The sequence below is a fragment of the Microtus pennsylvanicus genome, chromosome 17 (assembly GCF_037038515.1).
Source record: "Microtus pennsylvanicus isolate mMicPen1 chromosome 17, mMicPen1.hap1, whole genome shotgun sequence".
NCBI lineage: Eukaryota > Metazoa > Chordata > Mammalia > Rodentia > Cricetidae > Microtus > Microtus pennsylvanicus.
Genome location: NC_134595.1, coordinates 4,824,804 through 4,845,296, shown reverse-complemented (window position 1 = coordinate 4,845,296; position 20,493 = coordinate 4,824,804). Strand labels below are relative to the sequence as shown.

General features: G+C 42.8%; 1 protein-coding gene across 1 annotated transcript; it reads right to left on the bottom strand.

The window, feature by feature from the left end:
* Positions 1–420: 420 nt before the first annotated feature.
* Positions 421–20,047, bottom strand: Cpo (carboxypeptidase O). The gene is given in 13 exon segments (XM_075952103.1): positions 421–495; positions 724–760; positions 3,073–3,191; positions 3,193–3,251; positions 3,254–3,289; positions 4,068–4,152; positions 12,117–12,213; positions 12,215–12,317; positions 13,833–13,867; positions 13,869–13,948; positions 15,193–15,285; positions 16,362–16,463; positions 19,893–20,047. Coding segments are annotated over 13 exon segments (1,011 nt in total). The 5' UTR covers positions 19,983–20,047.
* Between the last annotated feature and the right edge of the window lie 446 nt (positions 20,048–20,493).

Here is a 20,493-nt window from a genome sequence, read left to right as displayed (position 1 = left end):
AGAAGAGAGAGAGAGAGAGAGAGAGAGAGAGAGAGAGAGAGAGAGAGAGAGAGAGAGGAGAGAAAGCATTAAGGAAATTGTTTTATTAGCATGGGCATGGTATTAAATTGAACTGTATTAAGTTACCAGTGCTGAAGTATTTAAAACCTTTGAAAGCTGCAGTTTCCTGTGATTCCATCTGATACATGAAGCCCCTCGGGAGGCAGTCCCTTACTGACCTCTTTTTTCTGACATCCTGTTGATGATGCTAGGAGAGCTGGGAAGACCACTCCTTACCCGTTGTCTGTCTGCAGCAAGCAAGCGACCCAGCGTTAATGTGATGTGGAAGTATCTGTGAGATGGAGATCAGACGCACTGGCTGCTCGGACCCAAGCTGTGTGTCTCTTCCAGAGCGAATCTCTCTGTATATGGCACTGGGCTTCACTGCATCGTCCCATCGAGATTAGAGTGTAGGGCGTGGCTGTAAATATGCCCGTGTTTGTGTTCACTGATGTGCTGTGAGGGGAAAAAAAAGCCTTGACTTTGACCCAGGAATTTCATAGCCTCTAACATCCATGAAAATAACAAAATAATTTCATTTTAATGTGGGGTCAAAATTAAAACCCAGTCTCAGAAAAGATTGTAGCTTATAGGCACTGAACCATGGCTTAGATCTCTCAGTGACCATTTTAGAAACAGGAGTCTGAAAACACCTTCAAGAAGAACCTTCAATATCTTTCCAACCTTATCCATTAGGATTTCTTCACAAGAAGTGAAAAAGCTGTAAGGAGAAGCAAAAAACGGGTTATGGCCCCCAGGCTTCCCTCTTAGATAGCATATCAATTTTCTCCGCAAGGGATCCTATAGTATGCAGACATCCAAATCATTCTATTTTTAAAGTCCCGGGAACTGACACTTGGGCACATGGGCAGCAGTGACCTGAGATTATAAGCATGGCTGCCTCTGGAATGTGGCATTGAGTGGGTCACACCAGCTTTCTTCTTTTCTAGGCTGACCACTGATGAGAACTAACTGGTTCCCCCCAACAATGCCACAATTGTGGAGTTGGCATTTTTATGGAAATCTCTGGTCCCTGATTCATGCAACACCATCGCCCCTGACATTTCCGTTCTGACCCTTATCAGCCGCACATTAGGAGACCACGGGGAAACAAAGAGGACAAAGAAGGACCATGAGAGGGTTACAACCAGGAAGTGTATTGTGACTGTGGCCAACAAGGAAATTTGGAAACGGGTGACTGAACACTAGGGACATCCTGTCAGCCAGTCACAGCTGCATTTGTTCAAAGTCTGTCAAATGCTTAGCACCATTTCAAGGTGTCACATGGAGATACATAGGAAATGACAGTCTCGGTGGCTGCCTAAAAAGCACTTGGAATTTAATAGGCGAGAGAGTGCAGTTAAGTGCCTACATAGCCGCAAACACACAAGTCAGTTCTTCCCGTTTCCACCCTGTTCCTTCATAGCACGTGGAATACTTAGCTTATTTCTTTATGTTCTTGCTATACAGCTTCCACTAAGCTGGGATTTGCCCTGGATGAGACAGTGTGTCTGTTCTAATTACTCAAGGCTGCTGTTTGGATTTCACTCACTGTAATATAAAACCAAGTACATGTGCACCATGCCTGTGAACTCGTAGCCATTCTAAACTTACCTAGGAGATGCTAAAATAATAAAAAATAATGATTAACAAATAAACAGAGCAGTCACACAAATATTTCAAGCTAGCAGCAACTCTACAAATTATATAAGCTATTTTCTAGATGCTGCTACTAACCCATGAATAAAAAGGATCAAAGACACAAGCAAATTTCTAAAGAATTGAGATGGTAGCGACTAATAGCACACCCAAGGAACTCCTTTGTACTTCCTTTCCTTAGTGAATATTAGGATCATAAATCCAAAATAATAAGTAGAGCACAGACCTTGGTCAGCTGGTTTCTAATCAGATTCCAAGCGCAGTGGGATTCTTCTGCACAAAACACAGACTTGGAAGAATCAGAGTTGAACACATCCCTGCTGAGGTGTCTCATATACAAAGTTAGAGAGTGAAGCTCAAGGCTATGACACCCAACACCAAACAGAGGGATTGTAATGAAGAGCCTGGTCTTTCACATGTACTTGCATTGCCCTTTGACCGGCCCTTCGATTCTCGCTCAGACACTTCCTTTATTTGATGGTGTCTTGCTTAGGTTTCTGTTGCTGTGATAAAACATGTGGCCAAAAGAACTTGGGAAGGGAAAGGTCACTGTCCATCACCAAAGGAAGTCAGAGCAGGAACTCAGGGCAGGAATCTGGAGAGAAGAACTAGAGTAGAGACTAGAAGGAGCGCTGTTGACTGCCTTGATTCTCCTGGCTTGCTCACTTTGCTTTCCTAAACACCCCTTTTAGGACCACCTGCCCCAGGACAGCATCCCACCTCAATCGTCAATCCAGAAAACACCCTACAGACTTGCCTACAGGCCAATCAATCATACCGAGGCATTTTCTTGATTAGGGTTCCATCTTCTCAGATGACCCTACCTTGTGTCAAGTTGACATAAGGAAGGAGCCAGCACAAATGGGGTGTTAACAAGTGTGATATAGTCAGAGGTTTGAAGAGTGTCTGGAGGCTGGGGCCAGATCCCCTCCTGCAGGTCAGGTCAAACCTGCTGAAAAAGGGCACAGAGAGCATGAATATGGCCCCTCATGCAGGTTTAGACTGAGCCTGCTCAACCAGCTGCCTGCCACTTAGCTCCAACGCACGGGTGAGTACCGCCAGCTCAGCAGAATTTTCTCACAGGTCTACAGGAACACGCACCACTGAGTTCTAAAAGGGCTTACTTTATAGCTTTCGAGTTGTAATAGCTAAGTAGTACAATATTCTTCTAGAGCAATAAAAATTAATTACCAGCAAAACAAATGTTTAAAATGCTAACATGACTCTTTATTAGAATAGAGAGTATTTTTAAGCTCGTGGCTTGGCCTCTGAACAACAGCACATTCCTTCACCTCCACCATACTCCCGTCACTACGGCTAAGCAGGCCAAGGCAGGAGGCAGATGCGAAGAAGTGCAGCATGGTCAGCACCTACTTTGTGGCTGTCTTTCCCGGCGCTGCTGGCGACCAGTAATTCTCATACTCACCATCAAGGAGTGAAAGCAGAGCTTCCATGGTTTCCTCACAAGTGGGCTGGCGTCGGGCTTCAGGCAGAAAGAAAACCATGGGTAGCGTTGACCCTCAGCTCAACCGTGTATTTGAAGGGGATCCCATGTCTCGAGTCCAGTCTTTGTAGGATCCTGACATAGCATCGAAATGAGACTTTGGAAGGTGGGGTTCCATAGCCACGCCAGGGGATATGAAGGAGCTGTCCCTGGTTAAGACCCTCTGTCCTTAGTAAGCAGCCTGTATTTTATTTGGTCCCTTCTTCCTTCTGCCTGGAACAAAGCAGCAGAGACTTAGTTAAAGGTTTCTCAATTGATTAAAAAAAAATAAAAAATTTAAAAAATGAGGCAGCCTCGAATTGCAAGGCAAGAACAAATGGTCTAATTCTCACAGAAGAATATAAAAAGAAAAAGGAAAACTGAAAAACCAAAAAACCAAATGAATCACAGGAAATTTATGACACCAGTACTAGGTAGGTGGGCCCCAGGGCCTCCTGGGTAGTGTGGGTAAACACTGCATCTTCCTTCAGCTGACCTCTTTCTTCTGACTGTTTCCCCAGCCTTCCCCGCTCTGCCTTCCTGGCAGGTGGCTCCTTTGGGACTGTAATCAACTGACCAAGGCTGAAAGGACAATGCCCTTCCTGTTAACTCCTGTGCCTTCCAACTTGCCAGCTCTTTTTAACTCAAGCCAGGGAAAGTTCTGGTTTGAGCCAACGCGTCGTTGTTTTTCCTTTGCCCTCATACCTTATCCCTAGAGAGTACAATATTGAATCACACAGACTGCCTTTTATCCTCGGCCATTTTGATTCTTCTAGCTCTCAGTGGGTCACAGAAACTCCTGCTCCCCGGCCCATCTCACCATCATAACTTCATTGATTTCTTCTGTGCCTTAGATCCCATTAAAGAGACAAAAAAGTATTCTTACATAAAATATCTGCACTTGATCCAACTCTATAATTGGTTCCACACTTTGCTTTCAATGCATTTGCCGCCTTCTGTCCAACTTGAATCTGTAGGTGGGAAATGCCGAGAGAGCTGGTTTTAAAAATAAACCCGACGATCCAAGGGTTTTATGTTTTGTACAGATCTATCCCTGAGGTTTTAGACTTTCTCTCTAACCCCCCATTGGGCATTTGTGTCTAGGTAGCCTGTTGGCACCCCATACTAACCACACCTACATTCCTTTTCATTACGTCTTCCACCAATGAGGCTGTTGCTATTTCTGGTCTTGCATATTACTACAACACGCATGTAAAAGTCTGTAGATATCTTTAGCTTCTTTTTCCCCCCTCAAAGTCACCAACGTGGATTTTCATTGCTATTACTCCTTGTCAGACTCCTTACCTCAGAAATGGTCTGTTGTGTCTTCTAACACACTTCCCTTCCTCCCACAAGGCTCTATCCCAACTGGTCTCACACAGCTTCCAAATGCATAAATCTATGTTCATGAACCTGCTGAAAAGCTTTCCGTGTCTTCTCATTGCCCACTGAATTTAACAAAGACTGCATAGCTTAGACTTTGGGATCCTCCACAATGTGTTCCTAAACTACCTTCCCAATACTGAATCCTCCACACTTTCCCTACATTGTAGTCAAACGCAAGCTTCCTCACTGTTCCTTGGATATACACTATGTCCCTCAATGTCCCTCTCTTTCTTCAGGGTGTTCCCTCCACATGGAGTCTCCACCTATTGACCTGACTTAGAGGCACTTTCTCAAATCATCTTTTTCCATCCATTGTCTTTTCCTGATTCCCCCTTCGGGGTTCGCTTTCTTCCTGCTATGTCTCTTCCACAGCCCTTTCTTCATAGCCTCTTACCGTTTCTACTCTTTATTTTTTTTCTTACAGATAATTTATACACCCCTCTACTTCCATGTCTCCTGATTCTACAAGAAATCTCCCAGAACTAGAAGATCTTCTAGGTCTCAGCCTTCCTTTCTGTAGATTCTTTCCTGAGATCCATCACTATTAAAGCCCAACACTTGCTGGACTTCTGCTAAGTACTGTATTTACTGCTCTCCCGAAAATCTATTCAAAATTGTCTGTTGACAGACCTTCCAAGTGTTTCTGATTCCAGACATCCTAACATGATAACCCATGTACTAATCCTACAGCTTCTCCTTAGATCCTACACAGTCCCCAAACCTCTTGTTCTTCCTGCCAGCACTGTGATTTTCAGCTGCTGGTCCCAGATAGCCATTATCAGGTCTCCTGACACTCTCGGCTAGTAATGGCCTAGTTTTATATGGCTTTTTCTCCTTTCCTTTTTGTAATTCACTTCTGGGTGCAAGAGATAGGTGCTTGGGTAGAGGTGAGAGAAACCCAGAGAAATTCCAAAGAATTAAGCAGGCAGCAAATCATGGTAGTGAGGTCAGAGGCAGCATCTTTTAGGTATTTGGGACTTTCTGCATGTGATTCATGCATACACACACACATACACACCTACACACACACGCGCACACACACACACACGCACATACTCACACATGCACACACACACACCAAACACACATGCACACACTTGAATACATTTGCCAGCTTCTTACTTCTCTCCACTCACTGCTGGGAATTCATCTATATCTGCTCAATCACCAGTTCTTTCTCTTTTAACTCAAAAACAATTCTGAGTCTCTCAGTTCCTGGGTTTGTATTGCCCCAAGTGGAGAAAGGGGCCGAAAAAGCTGACAACTGATGAAGGAAGGTCATTGGTTAATTAATAAAGAAACTGCTTGGCCCTGATAGGTTAGAACATAGGTGGGTGGAGTAAACAGAACAGAATGCTGGGAGGAAGAGGAAGTGAGCTCAGACACCATGCTCCCCTCTCTGAAGCAGATGCGATGAAGCTCTGACCCAGGATGGACGTAGGCTAGAATCTTCCTGGTAAGCGCACCTCACCTCGGCGTTACACACATTAATAGAAATGGGCCAGGCAGTGTTTAAATTAATACAGTTTGTGTGTTGTTATTTCGGGGTATAAGCTAGCCAGGCGGCCAGGAGCTGGGCTGTGGAAAGAGGCCCGCAGCTCTTACTACAGACCATAAAGCGCAGGATAAAGCAATCCCATCATTTGCACCGGGAAGAGGACGCTGAAGAGGAAGCAGGAGGCAGAAAGAGGAAAAGTCCTGCTAAGAAAATGGGGAGGGCTGGGGACAAGACTCAGGGAGCTGCCGTGTGTCATCCCTGAAGAAAAGAACAGACTTGGGGATGTGACTTGCCAACCATACTCACTGGTGAAAATCACCTAGCAAAGAAATAAGTTGTTCCTAATCATTTTTGGTTCTCATGTGCCGGTCCTTCCTTCCCTGGATGAAATTCCACACCAGCTGGTCTGAGAAGGTCACGTGAATCACATGAATCAGCCTTAGGCCACATTTTTTAATCCAAATTATTCCTCGATTTGGTTTATTTTTGTTTCTGAAGCTCACCCCAAGCAACTATTTTATGGCCAGCCTTTACTTAGTCCATTCTTTGTAGTTCATTCTTTTCAAATTTTAGCTATAGGATAGCAAACTCATTTCCCCTTCTTTGTTGATGAAAGAACCTTAGGGTATTTTTTCCCCGTTATTAATTACTATGAAGAAGTAGAAAAACATAATTGTGATTCTCAGCTTATACATAGATTTGGTTTTTTCTGAGAAGGCAAAATAGAAATTCCACAGATTTCTTTTTGTTGTTTTATTTAATTTTGTTTTATTTTTGTTTGTTTGTTTTTATTTTTAAACTTTCTTTTTATTTATTCTTTATGTTTTTTACATCATGCATCTTGATCCCATTTGTCTCCCTGTCTTTTCATATCTACCCTCTGTCCTTGCAACCTCCCCCCAAAAATAAAATAAAATCTAAGAGAAAAGAAGAAAAATCTTATTATGGAAGCTTTAGTGTGACACATTGGATCATGTGCTACACCCTTATACCCATATATCTTTACTTGAGTGTTCATTACAAAGAGTCATTGGTCTGCTTCGAGGCCTCTGGCTTCTGCTGGGCCCTCACTATGGCTCCTCTTGGATATCCTGTGTTGTCCTGTGCCATGGAGACCCTGAGCTTTGAGTCTGCAGGGCCCCTTCATGTTTAATACATCTTTGAGATAGGGTCATACTGTGTAGCACTAGTTGGCCTGGACTTGATATATAAGCCAAGTTTGCCTTGAACTCACAGAGATCCCCCTGCCTCTGAGTGTTAGAATTGGTGCCACGAGGCCCAGTCCTCCTTAGATTTACTTCGTCTCAGAGTAGAGCGCCAGAGTAGTCTTTTCTTCTGAACGTCACTGAGGGGCTGAAAGAGCGGTCATGTTTCTGCCCATCTTCTGTACCTGAAGGTGCTTCCTAGGAAAAAGGAGAAAGCCACCTTTCCAGTGGAAAATGACATACTGCTAAAGCCTTCTAGCCTGCTCAAGGCTCTTCCGCTGCCCTGTAAGGATATAGGTATAGGCAGATGTACAAATGGTTTGATTATAAAGGCCCTGATATATGCAGGAAGAAAAGCTTGAGATGGAGTATAGAGGTTATTATGAAAGGGTTTAGATGTACATAGTTCCAGGATGTAAAACATTACAATTCTGAGAGGTGCTCTAATTTCAAGAGCAGTTCAGATATATATATATATATATATATATATATATATATATATATATATATATTCCTGTTTCTTCTACACAGAGGCTGTCAAGTTGCCTGCATGCAATTTAATATTTACCATGGCTCTGAAAAGCTTTGGTTTTGTAAATACAGAGTCGCTGTACAATAGCTCTAGAATGGAAATCTCCTTGGAGCAAGGGGCTTGGTTCAGCGCAGTTGTGCACAGTGTTACAGCTTCAGCCCAGGAACCCAAGGACACTACCAAGATTTAATAAGGTCGACACATTGTGCAAAATTTTCATACTTCCTATCAAAACGTTTGAAGATGAATGCTTATGCTTATTCTTCTGCACCCAAGGCTGCAAAGGACACAGAAAACTTTCCTTGTTTCTGTGTGTGAACCAATGACTTCCCAAGATTTTCGTCTTAGAATCACTTCCCAGCAGTTCCTATGCTACTGATCGAAGCATCTCCCACATACCCTTGCTAACCTGTGGCCACAGGGCTCTAACAAAAAGGGCAATCTACAAGACATCCTCTGACTTTTGAATACAGATCATGTAATATCTCGATTCCTGAGCCAAAAGGAATGACATTCCCATGAAAAACTATTGAGGTATTATTATATTGAAAGATGATATCTTCCATGAAGGCCTTTCTGTTGGTGGGAGACACCTTCTCACTGAAGGTCTACAATGTTTCTGGAGAGTCAGCTGGCTTTGCTTCAGTTCTCTCTGAGAGAAGAAATCTATAACGACTATCACAGAAGCTGAGGAATGAGCCTAGTTCTGGCCTTGATAACTAACACATTTCTGCTAATTTCTCTATCAAGAGAAAAAAATGCCAGGGATTATAATTGAGGATGAAAGAGCACATGGTTGACTGGAAATCTAAGTTGATTAACGGCTTCAAAAAGTTAAAAATTCATTCTAAGCAGAGAGGGGCTTCGTGGGGTATGGTACAAGTCTTTGGGCATGCAGGCTACAAGTCTAGGACCAACCTAGACTCCACCATGTTCTCCCTGGAGGGATTTTGGGAATGTACCTGCCTCAGACTCTCTGTCTATTCCCAAAGTGAGTTCATTATGTCCTCATAAGAGTCAAATGAGACAGATTCAATGCAATGCCCATCAAAACCCCAGCCAAATTCTTCATAGCCCTTGAAAGAACAATAATCAACTTCATATAGAAAAGAAAAAACCCAGGATAGACAAAATAATTCTGTACAATAAAAGAACTTCTGGAGGCACCACAATCCCTGACGTCAAACACTACTACAGAGCTACAGAACTGAAAACAGCCTGGTATTGGCATAAGAACAGACGTAAGGACCAATGGAACTGAATAGAAGACCCAGATATTAATTCACACTCCTTTGAACACCTGATTTTTGACAAAGAAGCAAAAAAATATCGAATGGGAAAAAGAAAGCATATTTAATAAATGGTACTGGAATAACTGGATATCAACATGTTAGAAGAACAAAAATAGACCCATATCTATCACCATGCACAAAGCTCAAGTCCAAATGGATGAAAGACCTCAACATAAAGCCAGCCACACTGAACCTCATAGAAGAGAAAGTACACTTGAATGCATTGGCACAAGAGACCACTTCCTATATATAACCCCAGCAGCACAGACACTGAGAGAAACCATTAATAAATGGGACCTCCTGAAACTGAAAAGCTTCTGTAAAGCAAAGGACATGGTCAACAAGATAAAACAACAGCCTACAGAATGGGAAAAGATCTTCACTAACCCCACACCAGACAGAGGTCTGATCGCCAAAACATACAAAGAACTCAAGAAAATGGTCACCAAAAGAACACATAATCCAATTTAAAAAAAAATGGAGTGCAGACCTAACCAGAGATTTCTCAACAAAGGAATCTAAAATGGCTAAAAGACACTTAAGAAAATGTTCAACATTCTTAGTCATCATAGAAATGCAAATCAAAACAACTCTGAGATTCCATCTTACACCTGTAAGAATGGCCAAGATCAAAAACACTGATGACAACTTATGCTGGAGAGGTTGTGGGGAAAAGGGTAAACTTCTGCATTGCTGGTGGGAATGCAAGCTGGTACAACCCCTTTGGACGTCTGTATGGCGATTTCTCAGAAAATTAGGAAACAACCTTCCTGAAGACCCAGTAATACCACTTTTGGGTGTATATCCAAAGGATGCTCAATCTTGCCACAAGGACATGTGCTCAACTGTGTTCATAGCAGCATTATCTGTCATAGCCAGAAACTGGAAACAACCTAAATGCCCCTCAACAGAAGAATGGATAAGGAAAATGTGGTACATTTACACAATGGAGTACTACACAGCAGAAAAAAATAATGACAGCTTGAATTTTGCAGGAAAATGGATGGAACTAGAAAACATTAGTTTGAGTGAGGTAATCCAGACACAGAAAGACAATTATCATATGTATTCACTCATAGGTGGTTTTAAACATAAAGCAAAGAAGGCCAGCCTACAAAGTTCAATCCCAGAGAACTTAGACAACAGTGAGGACACCAAGAGAGACATATATAGATCTAATCTACATGGGAATTAGAAAAAGACAAGATCTCCTGAGTAAATTGGGAGCATGGGGACCTTGGAGGAGGGTTTAAGGGGGTAAGGGAGAGGCAGGGAGGGGAGCAGAGAAAAATGTAGAGCTCAATAAAAGAAAAAGATAATGCCTTTAAAATCCCTTTGTAAATTGTAATAATTCAAGCAAATGTTAGTTACTCTTACATTTTTGAAAATGATCACAAAATATAAATTTTTGTGGAATTTTGTGGAAGGAAAAAATGTATTGCTGGGTATTTTTGACTTCTGGGACTCCCTTCAGCAAAGGTTCTCTAGTGGGTTATCCTGTAGCCTTGGCCTGTACTCTATGGGTCACACTCCAGTGGGGAAAGGACAAGAGACATAAACTAACCAAGAGGTTGCTCGGCCTCTGTGATAGGGTAGCACTTGCTCCCGTCTACCCTATTATCTGTTCATGGATGAGGGTCTTCTTTTTAAAAGATTTTTTTAAAAAAATAATGATAATAAACATTGACAAGACTTTGATGAGATGTGAGATTGTGCACTGTAGGTAGATATTTTAGATGGAACAATAGAAATGGAAATTAGTAAATGAAATAAAAAAGAAATCAAAACTAGAATTATCATATAAGCCTGAAACTATGCTTCTAGATGTGTCTAAGAGAAGTGAAGTGGAGTCTTGGAGGGAAACCTGCACAGCCTTGTTCTTGGCAGCATTAGATAGGAGAATAGGCTAGACCCAGTGCCACTGCCCGGTGACAAACAAGGCATGGTATATGCATACTTGGGAATATTGCCTGCTCTTAAAAAGGAAGAAAATTCTAATCCGAAGAGACAGCTTGGCCATTAAAGGCTCACAGCCAAAAGAACAAGAAAGGAAATTGTGACTTACCCCTACAGGAGATTTACACTGAGGATATTGCGCTAACGTGAATAACTTAGTCCTAAAAAGACAAATCCTGTACTGCTCTGTTGATGTGAGGCTTCTGGATGACTCATACTCATAGGTGTGGAGAGAAAATGGTGCTTGCCACAGTAGGGCATACGGGAAAATGGGGGATACACAATAAGACAGTCATGGGGTTGGTACACAATGTTGAAGATTCTGAACTCACACCTAAAAATGGTTGCCACTGCAAATTTATGCTAAGTATTTTTACCAGAATTAAAATAGAAAAAACTCAGCTAAAATATAGTAAATATTACAGCAATTCTGCATTTGGTCCCCCTTTGACTTGTGACTGTGAGCCTCAGACTCAGCAAAGGGCGAAGAGCCCAGTTCTCTGCAGCAAGCCTGCCCAGCAGACCTTGAGTAAGCAGGGCTTCAGAGAAGGACCTGGGAAAACAAAGCACAAGCTCCTGGCTCTGACTTGCATTTCATTGGCACTTCCTCTTAGAAATATTCCCGGGCAAATGCTTCCAGAAGAGTCTAGAAGAAAACACTGCATTGTGCTCAGTGGAAAAGAGAGCACCAACAGCTGGCAAGTTTTGAAAGCATGGTTCACAAGCTGTAATCGCTGGATGGAGCTTCGAGGGACCATCAGAAAGGAGAGCGCATCCCTGCAGATTATTACCATAATCATCTCATTTAGATTATAGCCAAACACCTAAGATGTCTCCCAACCTGACACTTCCTGAAACAGGTAGTTAATTAGTGCAGGTAAAGCAGCATTTAACCTAGAGTCTTGCCGGCAGGCATCTGGCACAGTATTAAAAAGCAGGAAAAAGAAAATAAGGATGGTGCAGGGAATGGAGAATGGAGCCAAAATCTCTTGGAAACCAAAATCAGAGGCCGGAAGGCTGTGGCCCTGCGGAGATTTCTCTAGAGCCTTTGGCACTCAGGACTCACTAGTTCTCCGTAGTTACTTGGTTTATTTTTGGTGTAGCCATATGGTATGAGAGTAAGCTGCCCATAAGACTGCATGGTCAGGAAGCACAGGGTGTCCTTTTCTGCTTTCCATAAGGCTTGAGACTGCTTTAGTCTCTGATTCCGACATTGATTCTCTCCCACAGAATGTTAAATCTTGGCAGTTTGTGGATGCGCCGATACCTGGAAAATACAGGAGGCCTAGGAAATACGTCATAATCATTTACAAATGAGCCAGGGTGAATAGCAAAGCTTGCTCGGTACTCCAGGCCTGTCCGTGGCTGTCAAATCAGTCCTATAAATTAATCAATTGTATTAGTCACTCAAGTAGCCAGTGATGAGGAGCTCAGAAAGGTACGAAGACTGACCTGACCATCTGGACTCGAACTGCACAAACTCTATCCCTTTGTGACTCAGAAGGGAAAATGCAATGAAGAGGCAGTGTGTTAATAAATTCTTAACCTGTGGTGAACCTGGGGGGCTTCGGGTGTGGCAGGACTGGGGAATCAAATATCAGATTCCTAAGAAAATCTCACAGATGTGTTGGCCATGTCTTCCTTACTGGCTTCTGTCCCGGCAGAGCTGCTGTCTGCACACACTAATAATAGGAAAGTCCCCTGCGTGTGCCCCTCCTATGTGGCATCACATAGTGGACTTTGGTTAAGATGGGTTTGTGTGACCAATGTTCTAAATAGGAAAACAAGCAAACAAAACCAGAAAATGAAGCATTTTTTTCTTTCAAGACCTCCAAGCAATGGAGACTGCTTTTTAACTTAAGCCGCGCCATTCAGGGAGTGACAGTGTTCTTACCCACCCCTGATTCTTCAATTGCTTCCAGTGCTGTGACCAGACCAAGATTTGCAGACACAGAAGTGCTGCAAGGAGAGGAAAATGTTTACTCTGCTTGCTGTCTGCCTCCTGCTGTAAAAACTACCCAAAGACAGCATTCTGGCTTTAATCTTCTTGATGGTGAGCTATATATCTTCAAACCACATGATGGTTTAAAACATATTCTGTTTGTACTGGCTAGTTTTATGTCAACTTGATACATGCTAAAGTCATCTCAGAAGAGGGAACCTCAATTAAGAAAATACCACCGTAGGCTGGAGAGATGGCTCAATGGTTAAGAAAATGCCTCCAAAAGATCATCAGGCTGTAAGCAAGACTGTAGGGCATTTTCTTAGTTAGCGATTGATGTAGAAGGGCCCAGCCCACAGTGGGTAGTGCCATCCCTGGGCTGGTGGTCCTGGGTTCTATGAGAAAGCATTCTGAGCAAGCCATGAGGAGTAAGCCAGGAAGCAACACCCTCCATGGCCTCTGCATCAGCTCCTGCCTCCAGCTTCTTGCCCTGTTTGAGTTCCTTTCCTGACTTTCTTCCATGATGAACAGTGATGTGGTATCATAAGCCAAATAAACTCTTGCCTTCCCAACTTGCCTTTCAGTCATAGAGTTTTAACACAGCAATCGGAGTAAACCTAAAACGTTAGTCTAGATCTACTCTATTCTAGTTTAGCCAATCTCATTTAAAGAGAGTTCTGCCCTTGAATACTGTATAGAAGATATCACCTCTTTAAAGGAAATAAAAGTCATCAGAATGCCCAAGAGGCTACATGGGTTTTCAAGGCTGAGAAGTACATGGCTTCTCAGTCTTCTGTAGTAGCTACTGTTCATCAGTTTATCTTTCAAGCAGGTACACACTACACCAGGAGACAATGAAATTTTGATTGATATTTTCCATGACATGTGCCATTATTATGGGATGAGTGGGACTTCCTCCAGAGAGGATCATGAAACAGAGGAACCATGAGGTGGCCCTCAAACATAGAAAACACTTCCTGGAACTATTTGGAAAAAAAAACCCTTGTCTTTGTTATTGTAAAATTTGTGCATATGTGAAATTTAGTTTTGCACAGAGGCCAACAACATGCCACATTAGGAACTAAATTCCAAACTAAAGTGGACAGATGTGTAAGCTGTACAATTGAGGGCTCGTTTGACCTTTTGTTCCTGAGTGGATGAGCTGGGTCTGTGAACATGATCTTACTTAGAGCAGCTTTGGGTACAGTTTAGAACTGAGTCATACAAATGCCAGGCAAGCAGTTTGACAAGTGGAATAGACCTTTCCAGGTGGAACAGAGATTTGTTTAGTTTGTTTGTGTCGCCAGGAAAGCTTATTGGGGCGGGGCTCAGCTCACACTCAAGGCCAGAATGACTATGCTAGAGAAGGGGTCCCATGAGAGAGCTTTGGAAAAGGGTGGATGAGGGGGAAACGGGAGTGCTTTCTAGAAAGGAGGAACTCCAAGGGGCTCTCATTCGGGTAGTGGTGCTTTATAAACAGCGCATGGAGAAAGTTCTCTATTTACTGCATTAGAAGCCTGAGAGAGTTAACCTACTGAATGATTGCATTGGGATACACAGGCTAGTTTGGTATTTAGATATTGTTTGCCCTCCCTCATGCTTCTAGAGCTGATCTGGGATAGGTGCAGGTCCGTAGATGAGATCTGCGGTAGGTGCAAGTCAGTATATATAGGTATATATATAGTAGATATAGGTCAGTATATACAGATATATAGTAGATATAGGTCACTATGTATAGATATATATATATAGCCGATACCGGTCAGTATATACAGGTATATATAGTAGATATAGATCAGTATATATAGGTATATATATATATAGTAGATGTAGGTCAATATATACGATATATATAGTAGATATAGATCAGTATATATATATATAGTAGATATAGGTCAGTATAACACTAGTGAGGTAGTAGGCAAATCATAAACACCAGGAAGATGGCAGAAGAAACAAGTTCATCCAAATGGAGAATGGGTAGGTGGAAAACCATAGACAAGACTTATCCTAGACTCCAACTCTACGGAGGTATTAGGCTTCCACATGCTAACATTGACTTTGATTAAACAATTATCAAATGGGGCTTCTGTCCTTATGCATATAGAATATTTTCCTAGCTAGAATGGCTGCATCAGAAGAATGATCCTAACAGGGCTTCAGTACACAAACATAACCCTGGCCCACACAGTGTCCACACTGTTGTCTAAGTAGTGCAACCATCAATGTTGAGGAAGTCTAGCTCCTTAGGGAGCCTGCTGGTCCTCGTGTTGTCTTTATCATTCTGTAGAAGCTGGGAGTGAAAAGAGAAACATCTATAATGATTCTTGTCGTGGAATAATCTTTCTGTACACTGTGAAGATGTGTCTCCGCTAAGGTACCTTCTGATTGGTTAATAAAGATCCGAATGGTCAGTAATTGGGCAGGAGGGGATAAATGGGCCTTCTGGGTAGCAGAGAGGTGAAGATTTCAACAGTGAGATACAGGGAAGTCGGATGTACAGTAAGGAGGAGAGGTAACGAGCCATGTGGCAGAACATAGATGAACGTAAATGGGTTAGTTTAAGGTTATGAGCTAGTTGAGGACAAGCCTAAGCTAAGGCCAAGCTTTCATAATTAATAAGAAATCTCTGTGTCATTATTTGGAAGCTGGCTGTCCAAAGAAAGTCCTGAGCAAAAAGCCTTTCTCATCTAATTTTCTGTAAATTTCAGATTAATTAGAAGCAATGGCTGCTCTCACACTCACAGCTTCCGGCTCCTCCGTGACTGCTTCGTCTTTTACAGTAGCGGCTTTCAAATTCGAATGCAAACGGAATTGTCTGACAGACCTGCTAATACATTTGTGCTGTTGACCTTAGGAATGACTCTTCCTGGGTTACTTTTTATATTTGTGTTTTCAAAAAGACTAACAAGAATATACCACTTTAAATTGTCTGACTCCGTTAAAGGAAAGAGGAGAAGAGATATATGAAAGCTCGCCATGCTATGTGCTTTCCATATGGGAAATCTCTTGACCCACACGGCAGACATATGGGCTCTTATTTCCAAGTTCCCTTAACAGATGAGAAACTAGGTGAAAGGCTTCTTTCAATGCTGAAATTTTTCCCAATGCTATTTGACAAGATTCAATATCATCTCTGACTTCTAATATGCATTTTCTTCTACACTTAGGTAGGTTTACCTTCCAATAAAAATACTTTTGGATGCAGTAGAATGGAGCAGGCTACTCACTAATTCCTTCTCACTGGAAGTGAGGGATGAATTCAGTATAGTTAAAGGAAACAGGAAAGAAGCGCTCTGCTAAAGAGGTCGCTAGTGACAGGTACTCAATGGCGTGATTTAGCCTTATGAGGAAACTAAAGACATGTGCCTCTTTCATAAACCAATGGCAAAAAGCAGGGAAATCCATTCTGTCATGAATTCCACAGTCTATCCAAACAATCTTCTTGGGATTATTAGATGGTTTGCTGATCTGGAGAGGACATACAGGCTCCATAACCAAATAATCCCTATTGTAAGAAACTGTACAAAATCACCAGGCTTTCATTCCCCAACAATGCCCTTCTTATTTCCCTCTGCAGTTCAGGAATTGTTGCAAGGATCCTGGTGAAGACACCCAATGTAGTCTTTTCCAATGCTACCATCTTCTCCTGTCCTTTGCCTTGATGGCTGTAATCAGACTGTAGACTGATTCCCCAGAGTACACATCCAAAGAATCATTTTTTCCTTGCACCTTAAATTATTCCATGGTTGCAAATGAAAGCAAAGTAAATAGTGTTTCCTCAACCTTTATCACACGTGTTAAACCTGGATATGGCGGCACATGCTTCTAATCCCAACACTCTGGAGAAAGGCAGAGGCAAAAGGACCCAAATTCAAGTCAACCGCCCACAAGCTAAGAGGCTAAATGTATACATGGCTTATATACTTATAGGCTTTGCATAGCTCATCCAGAGAGGCAAAGCACATTTCGTTGTGATGCTCAAGAACCCAAAAAAATTTTTTTTAATGAATCAAACCTTCAATTAAACCTCCCCAAACTATAAATAGATCAATGTCCACACCCCTGTGCAGTGCTTATTAAGTCTCCAGCTACTCCTTCACCCATGGCCAGCCCCACCTTCTTCCTTCCCTGCCCATCTTCCCTCTTCCCAGAGGTGGCTGGGGATTACACTAACAGTTTTAGGTTCTCTTTGGTGGAGAAGGAGTGTTAGACAATCAGGCTGCAACAGTTGTATCTGTCTTGGATTTGTTAATGGCCTAGACCAGGCTATTTGTCAAAGTCTTGGGAACTGAACAGATGAAGGCTCTTTCCCTCCACATTAAGATATTTACAAGGTGAGGCAAAGGCGTGGCTGGGGTTGTGATATTCGTGGGACTTTCTTCTTGTAGCTTCCCCTGTCTCTCAAGGTTTCCAGGATGGTTTCTGACCCCCCCCCCCTAACCCTGATTTTCTTCTAAAATTACCCATTTTATGATCATATGTATGCTTCTCTTTATTGCTCCCTCGTGTTCTCTGTTTTACATACCCTTGTCCTGGGCAGAGAAAGTTGAGGCGTATTGGCTGATTCAGCTCAGAGTTTGAGTGTCTGTCAAAACTCAGTTTGACTAATGACCAATTAGTCAATCTCTGAGTAATTCTATGTCCAAGGCTGTAATTTTGACACAATTATGAATGGTTCTCAAATTTGGGGCTGTGTCTTGTAAATTAGCATGACTGCAGCATCCCACAGAGGTTTGGACCCTGGGACCCTAACTACAGGGATGAAGAAAAGACAGGTGCACAGCAAAGTCTCTAGTCACTGTAAACAGCTCAGCGGGAGGACTTGGCTAATCTCTGCAAGAGGTCTTTGTAGGTAGCAGTCTCAGGCTGTAAACATCCCAAGGGGGCTGCAGTTGTTAGTCTTTGCCTACACTCACCAATCCTTCATAAACACTCTCTTAGACTGCCTAGGATAGCTTTGTGCCCTCTTGAGCCTGGCCCATAAAGAGAACAGCTTGGACAAATTGTTCCATAGATATGAGGCCTTGGCATCCTCTACATGGTCACGTCCATGTCAAAATACACCGAATTTCTTTCACTCGGGGCTTCCTCTGCCCTTCACATGACTACAGACAGTGGCGTAGGGCAATGAAATCATAGTGCTAGCTTTTGAAGGGAGTCTCCTTGGATAGTAGCTTATGACATTTAGTCTTAATCAACAATACCAATGTCACCTGGAAATAATTTTTGGCCGAATAACCTTGTGTGGGCATCAGAATTGTCAGGAGTAGGCCTGATAAAACACAGGTGACTGGGTTCTCAGCCCACTTCCAGAGTTTCTGATAACAGAGACACAGTGAGACCTGAGAACATGCATTTGTAACAAGTTCCCAGATGCTGCTGATGTGGGGAACAAAAGATCACTCTGTGAAGACCACTGCTTTGTCAGGTATGATGGCGTAGACATACATTCCAAGCTATTTGTGAGAATACTTCTGACATCAAATATGATCAGAAGTATGGAGATGTAGTCAGTGGTAGACAGCTTGCATAGTGTGTGAAAGACTGCAAACTTCTGTCCCCTGTACGACAGAAAAGAGAGAAGGGGAGAAGGGAGAACAGGAAGAAGAAAGGCTACCATTTTAGTGCAGCTAGGCTGACCTGGGTGCTTTCAAAGCGTGGCTTGTCCTATCTTAGAACAATCAGGCCATCTTTTTGGGAGGGACTGAGATAGAGGGTCATTTGGCTATACTCCACAAGCAATTTTAGTGTCTAGTCAGGATTGGAACTCCTTGGTTCAGACCTAAAAACTTAGAAATTCTGACCCTATGGAAGAGTGACAGACCCCAGACACTTTTTAAACCATATTACATGTAAAGGGTAGGAGAATTAGGGCCCTAACTACTGTTGCAGGAGGGCTGCTTGTTCTTCCTGGCTGCCGGGCTAGCTTAGACCCAAAATAATCACACAGAAACCATATTATTTAAATCACTGCTTGGCCCATTAGATCTAGCTTCTTATTGGCTAGCTTTTACATCTTAGTTTAACCCATACTTAGTAACCTGTATATCACCACGAGGTCGTGGCCTACCACCAAAGTTTCAGCACATCTATCTCCAACTGCGGCTTCATGGCATCTCCCTGACTCCACCCTTCTTCCTCCCAGCATTCAGCCTAGCTTTCCCCGCCTAGTTCTGTTCTGCCCTTGCCATAGGCTCAAATCAGTTCTTTATTCATTAACCAATAAAAGCAGGACCTCCCACACCAAACTACCTCTTTGGTTATGCAATTATCTGGTTATGTGACCTTGACCTTGTATAAATCACCTGACTTCTCCTGTGGGTTTGTTTCCTCTGTGGTAAAGCCACAGGATAATAAATGAAGGTTTTCTGTGTCTTAAAAACATTTTGAGAAAGGGGAGGGTTTTCTTTTTAAAACAAAACATTTAGACTAACAAGATGGCTCTGCAGGAAAAGACACTTGTCTTAAACTTGATAACCTGAGTTTGATCTGCAAAACATCCTTACATAGGGCGAGAAGAGTACCAGCTCCTGCAAGTTGTTCTTGGACTTTTATGAGCATGCCCATGTACACACAGGAAGGAAGGTAGGAAGGAAAGAAGGAAGGAAGGGAGGGAGGGAGGAAAGAAAAATAAAGAAAAGAAAAAACACTACTACCAACAAAGAGCAGAAGAGATGAAAAGTGAGCATTTCTGATAAATCCTTATTGGGGAAATCCACTAGTGGTTTCTGCTATGTTTGGGTCCTATCATGGCTCAGAACCCTAGATTTATGAAGAGGCATGGACAAAGCCCAGTTTGGTGCAAAAGGCTTTATGAACTCTCCGCACAGTTCTGACAGAGCCTCTGGGTAGTGAGCGCCTTCTGCTAGGAAGGTCAGGCTCAGTCTCCACTCTCACCTTCAGGTAGTATGTGAACCGGGTCTCATAGGTCATACCTGGGAGATGCTGGATCACTGCTTCTGCATGCTTCTCTCCAGCCTGGCTCATCTCTGATAGGCTGAAAACAGTCCAAAGGACCGCACTGTGATCGGACTCACTGGCAGGCTGTTTGATTGCCTCCACTTGACACAAATGTTCTTTCACTACTTTCCACAACTCTGCCCTCTGCTCTAGACTGCAAAAGTCACATGACAAGCAAACCAAAGAACAAAAAGAAGCCACAATTTATTATCTCCCACCTCTCACTTCCTGCCAAGGCCTCAGGGGCCACCAAGTCTTAGGACAACCCCCCACCACTGACCTTTACAAAAAAAGCAATTGAGAATTAGCAGCTTTGCTAATCCACAAATGACACCTCAGAGACTGTGTGCAATAGCATGTCCTTCACACAGCCACCAGAGTTAGCCTTCCTGCGCCACACAACAAGGACAAGGACTTCAGGACAGGCTTTTTTGTTTTTAATGTGGAAGATATAGAACCTTGAAGTGGTGTGTTGTGTGTGTGTGTGTGTGTGTGGGGTGATAGTTGGGGTAGTGGGTGGGGACTTAGGTCATTTGGA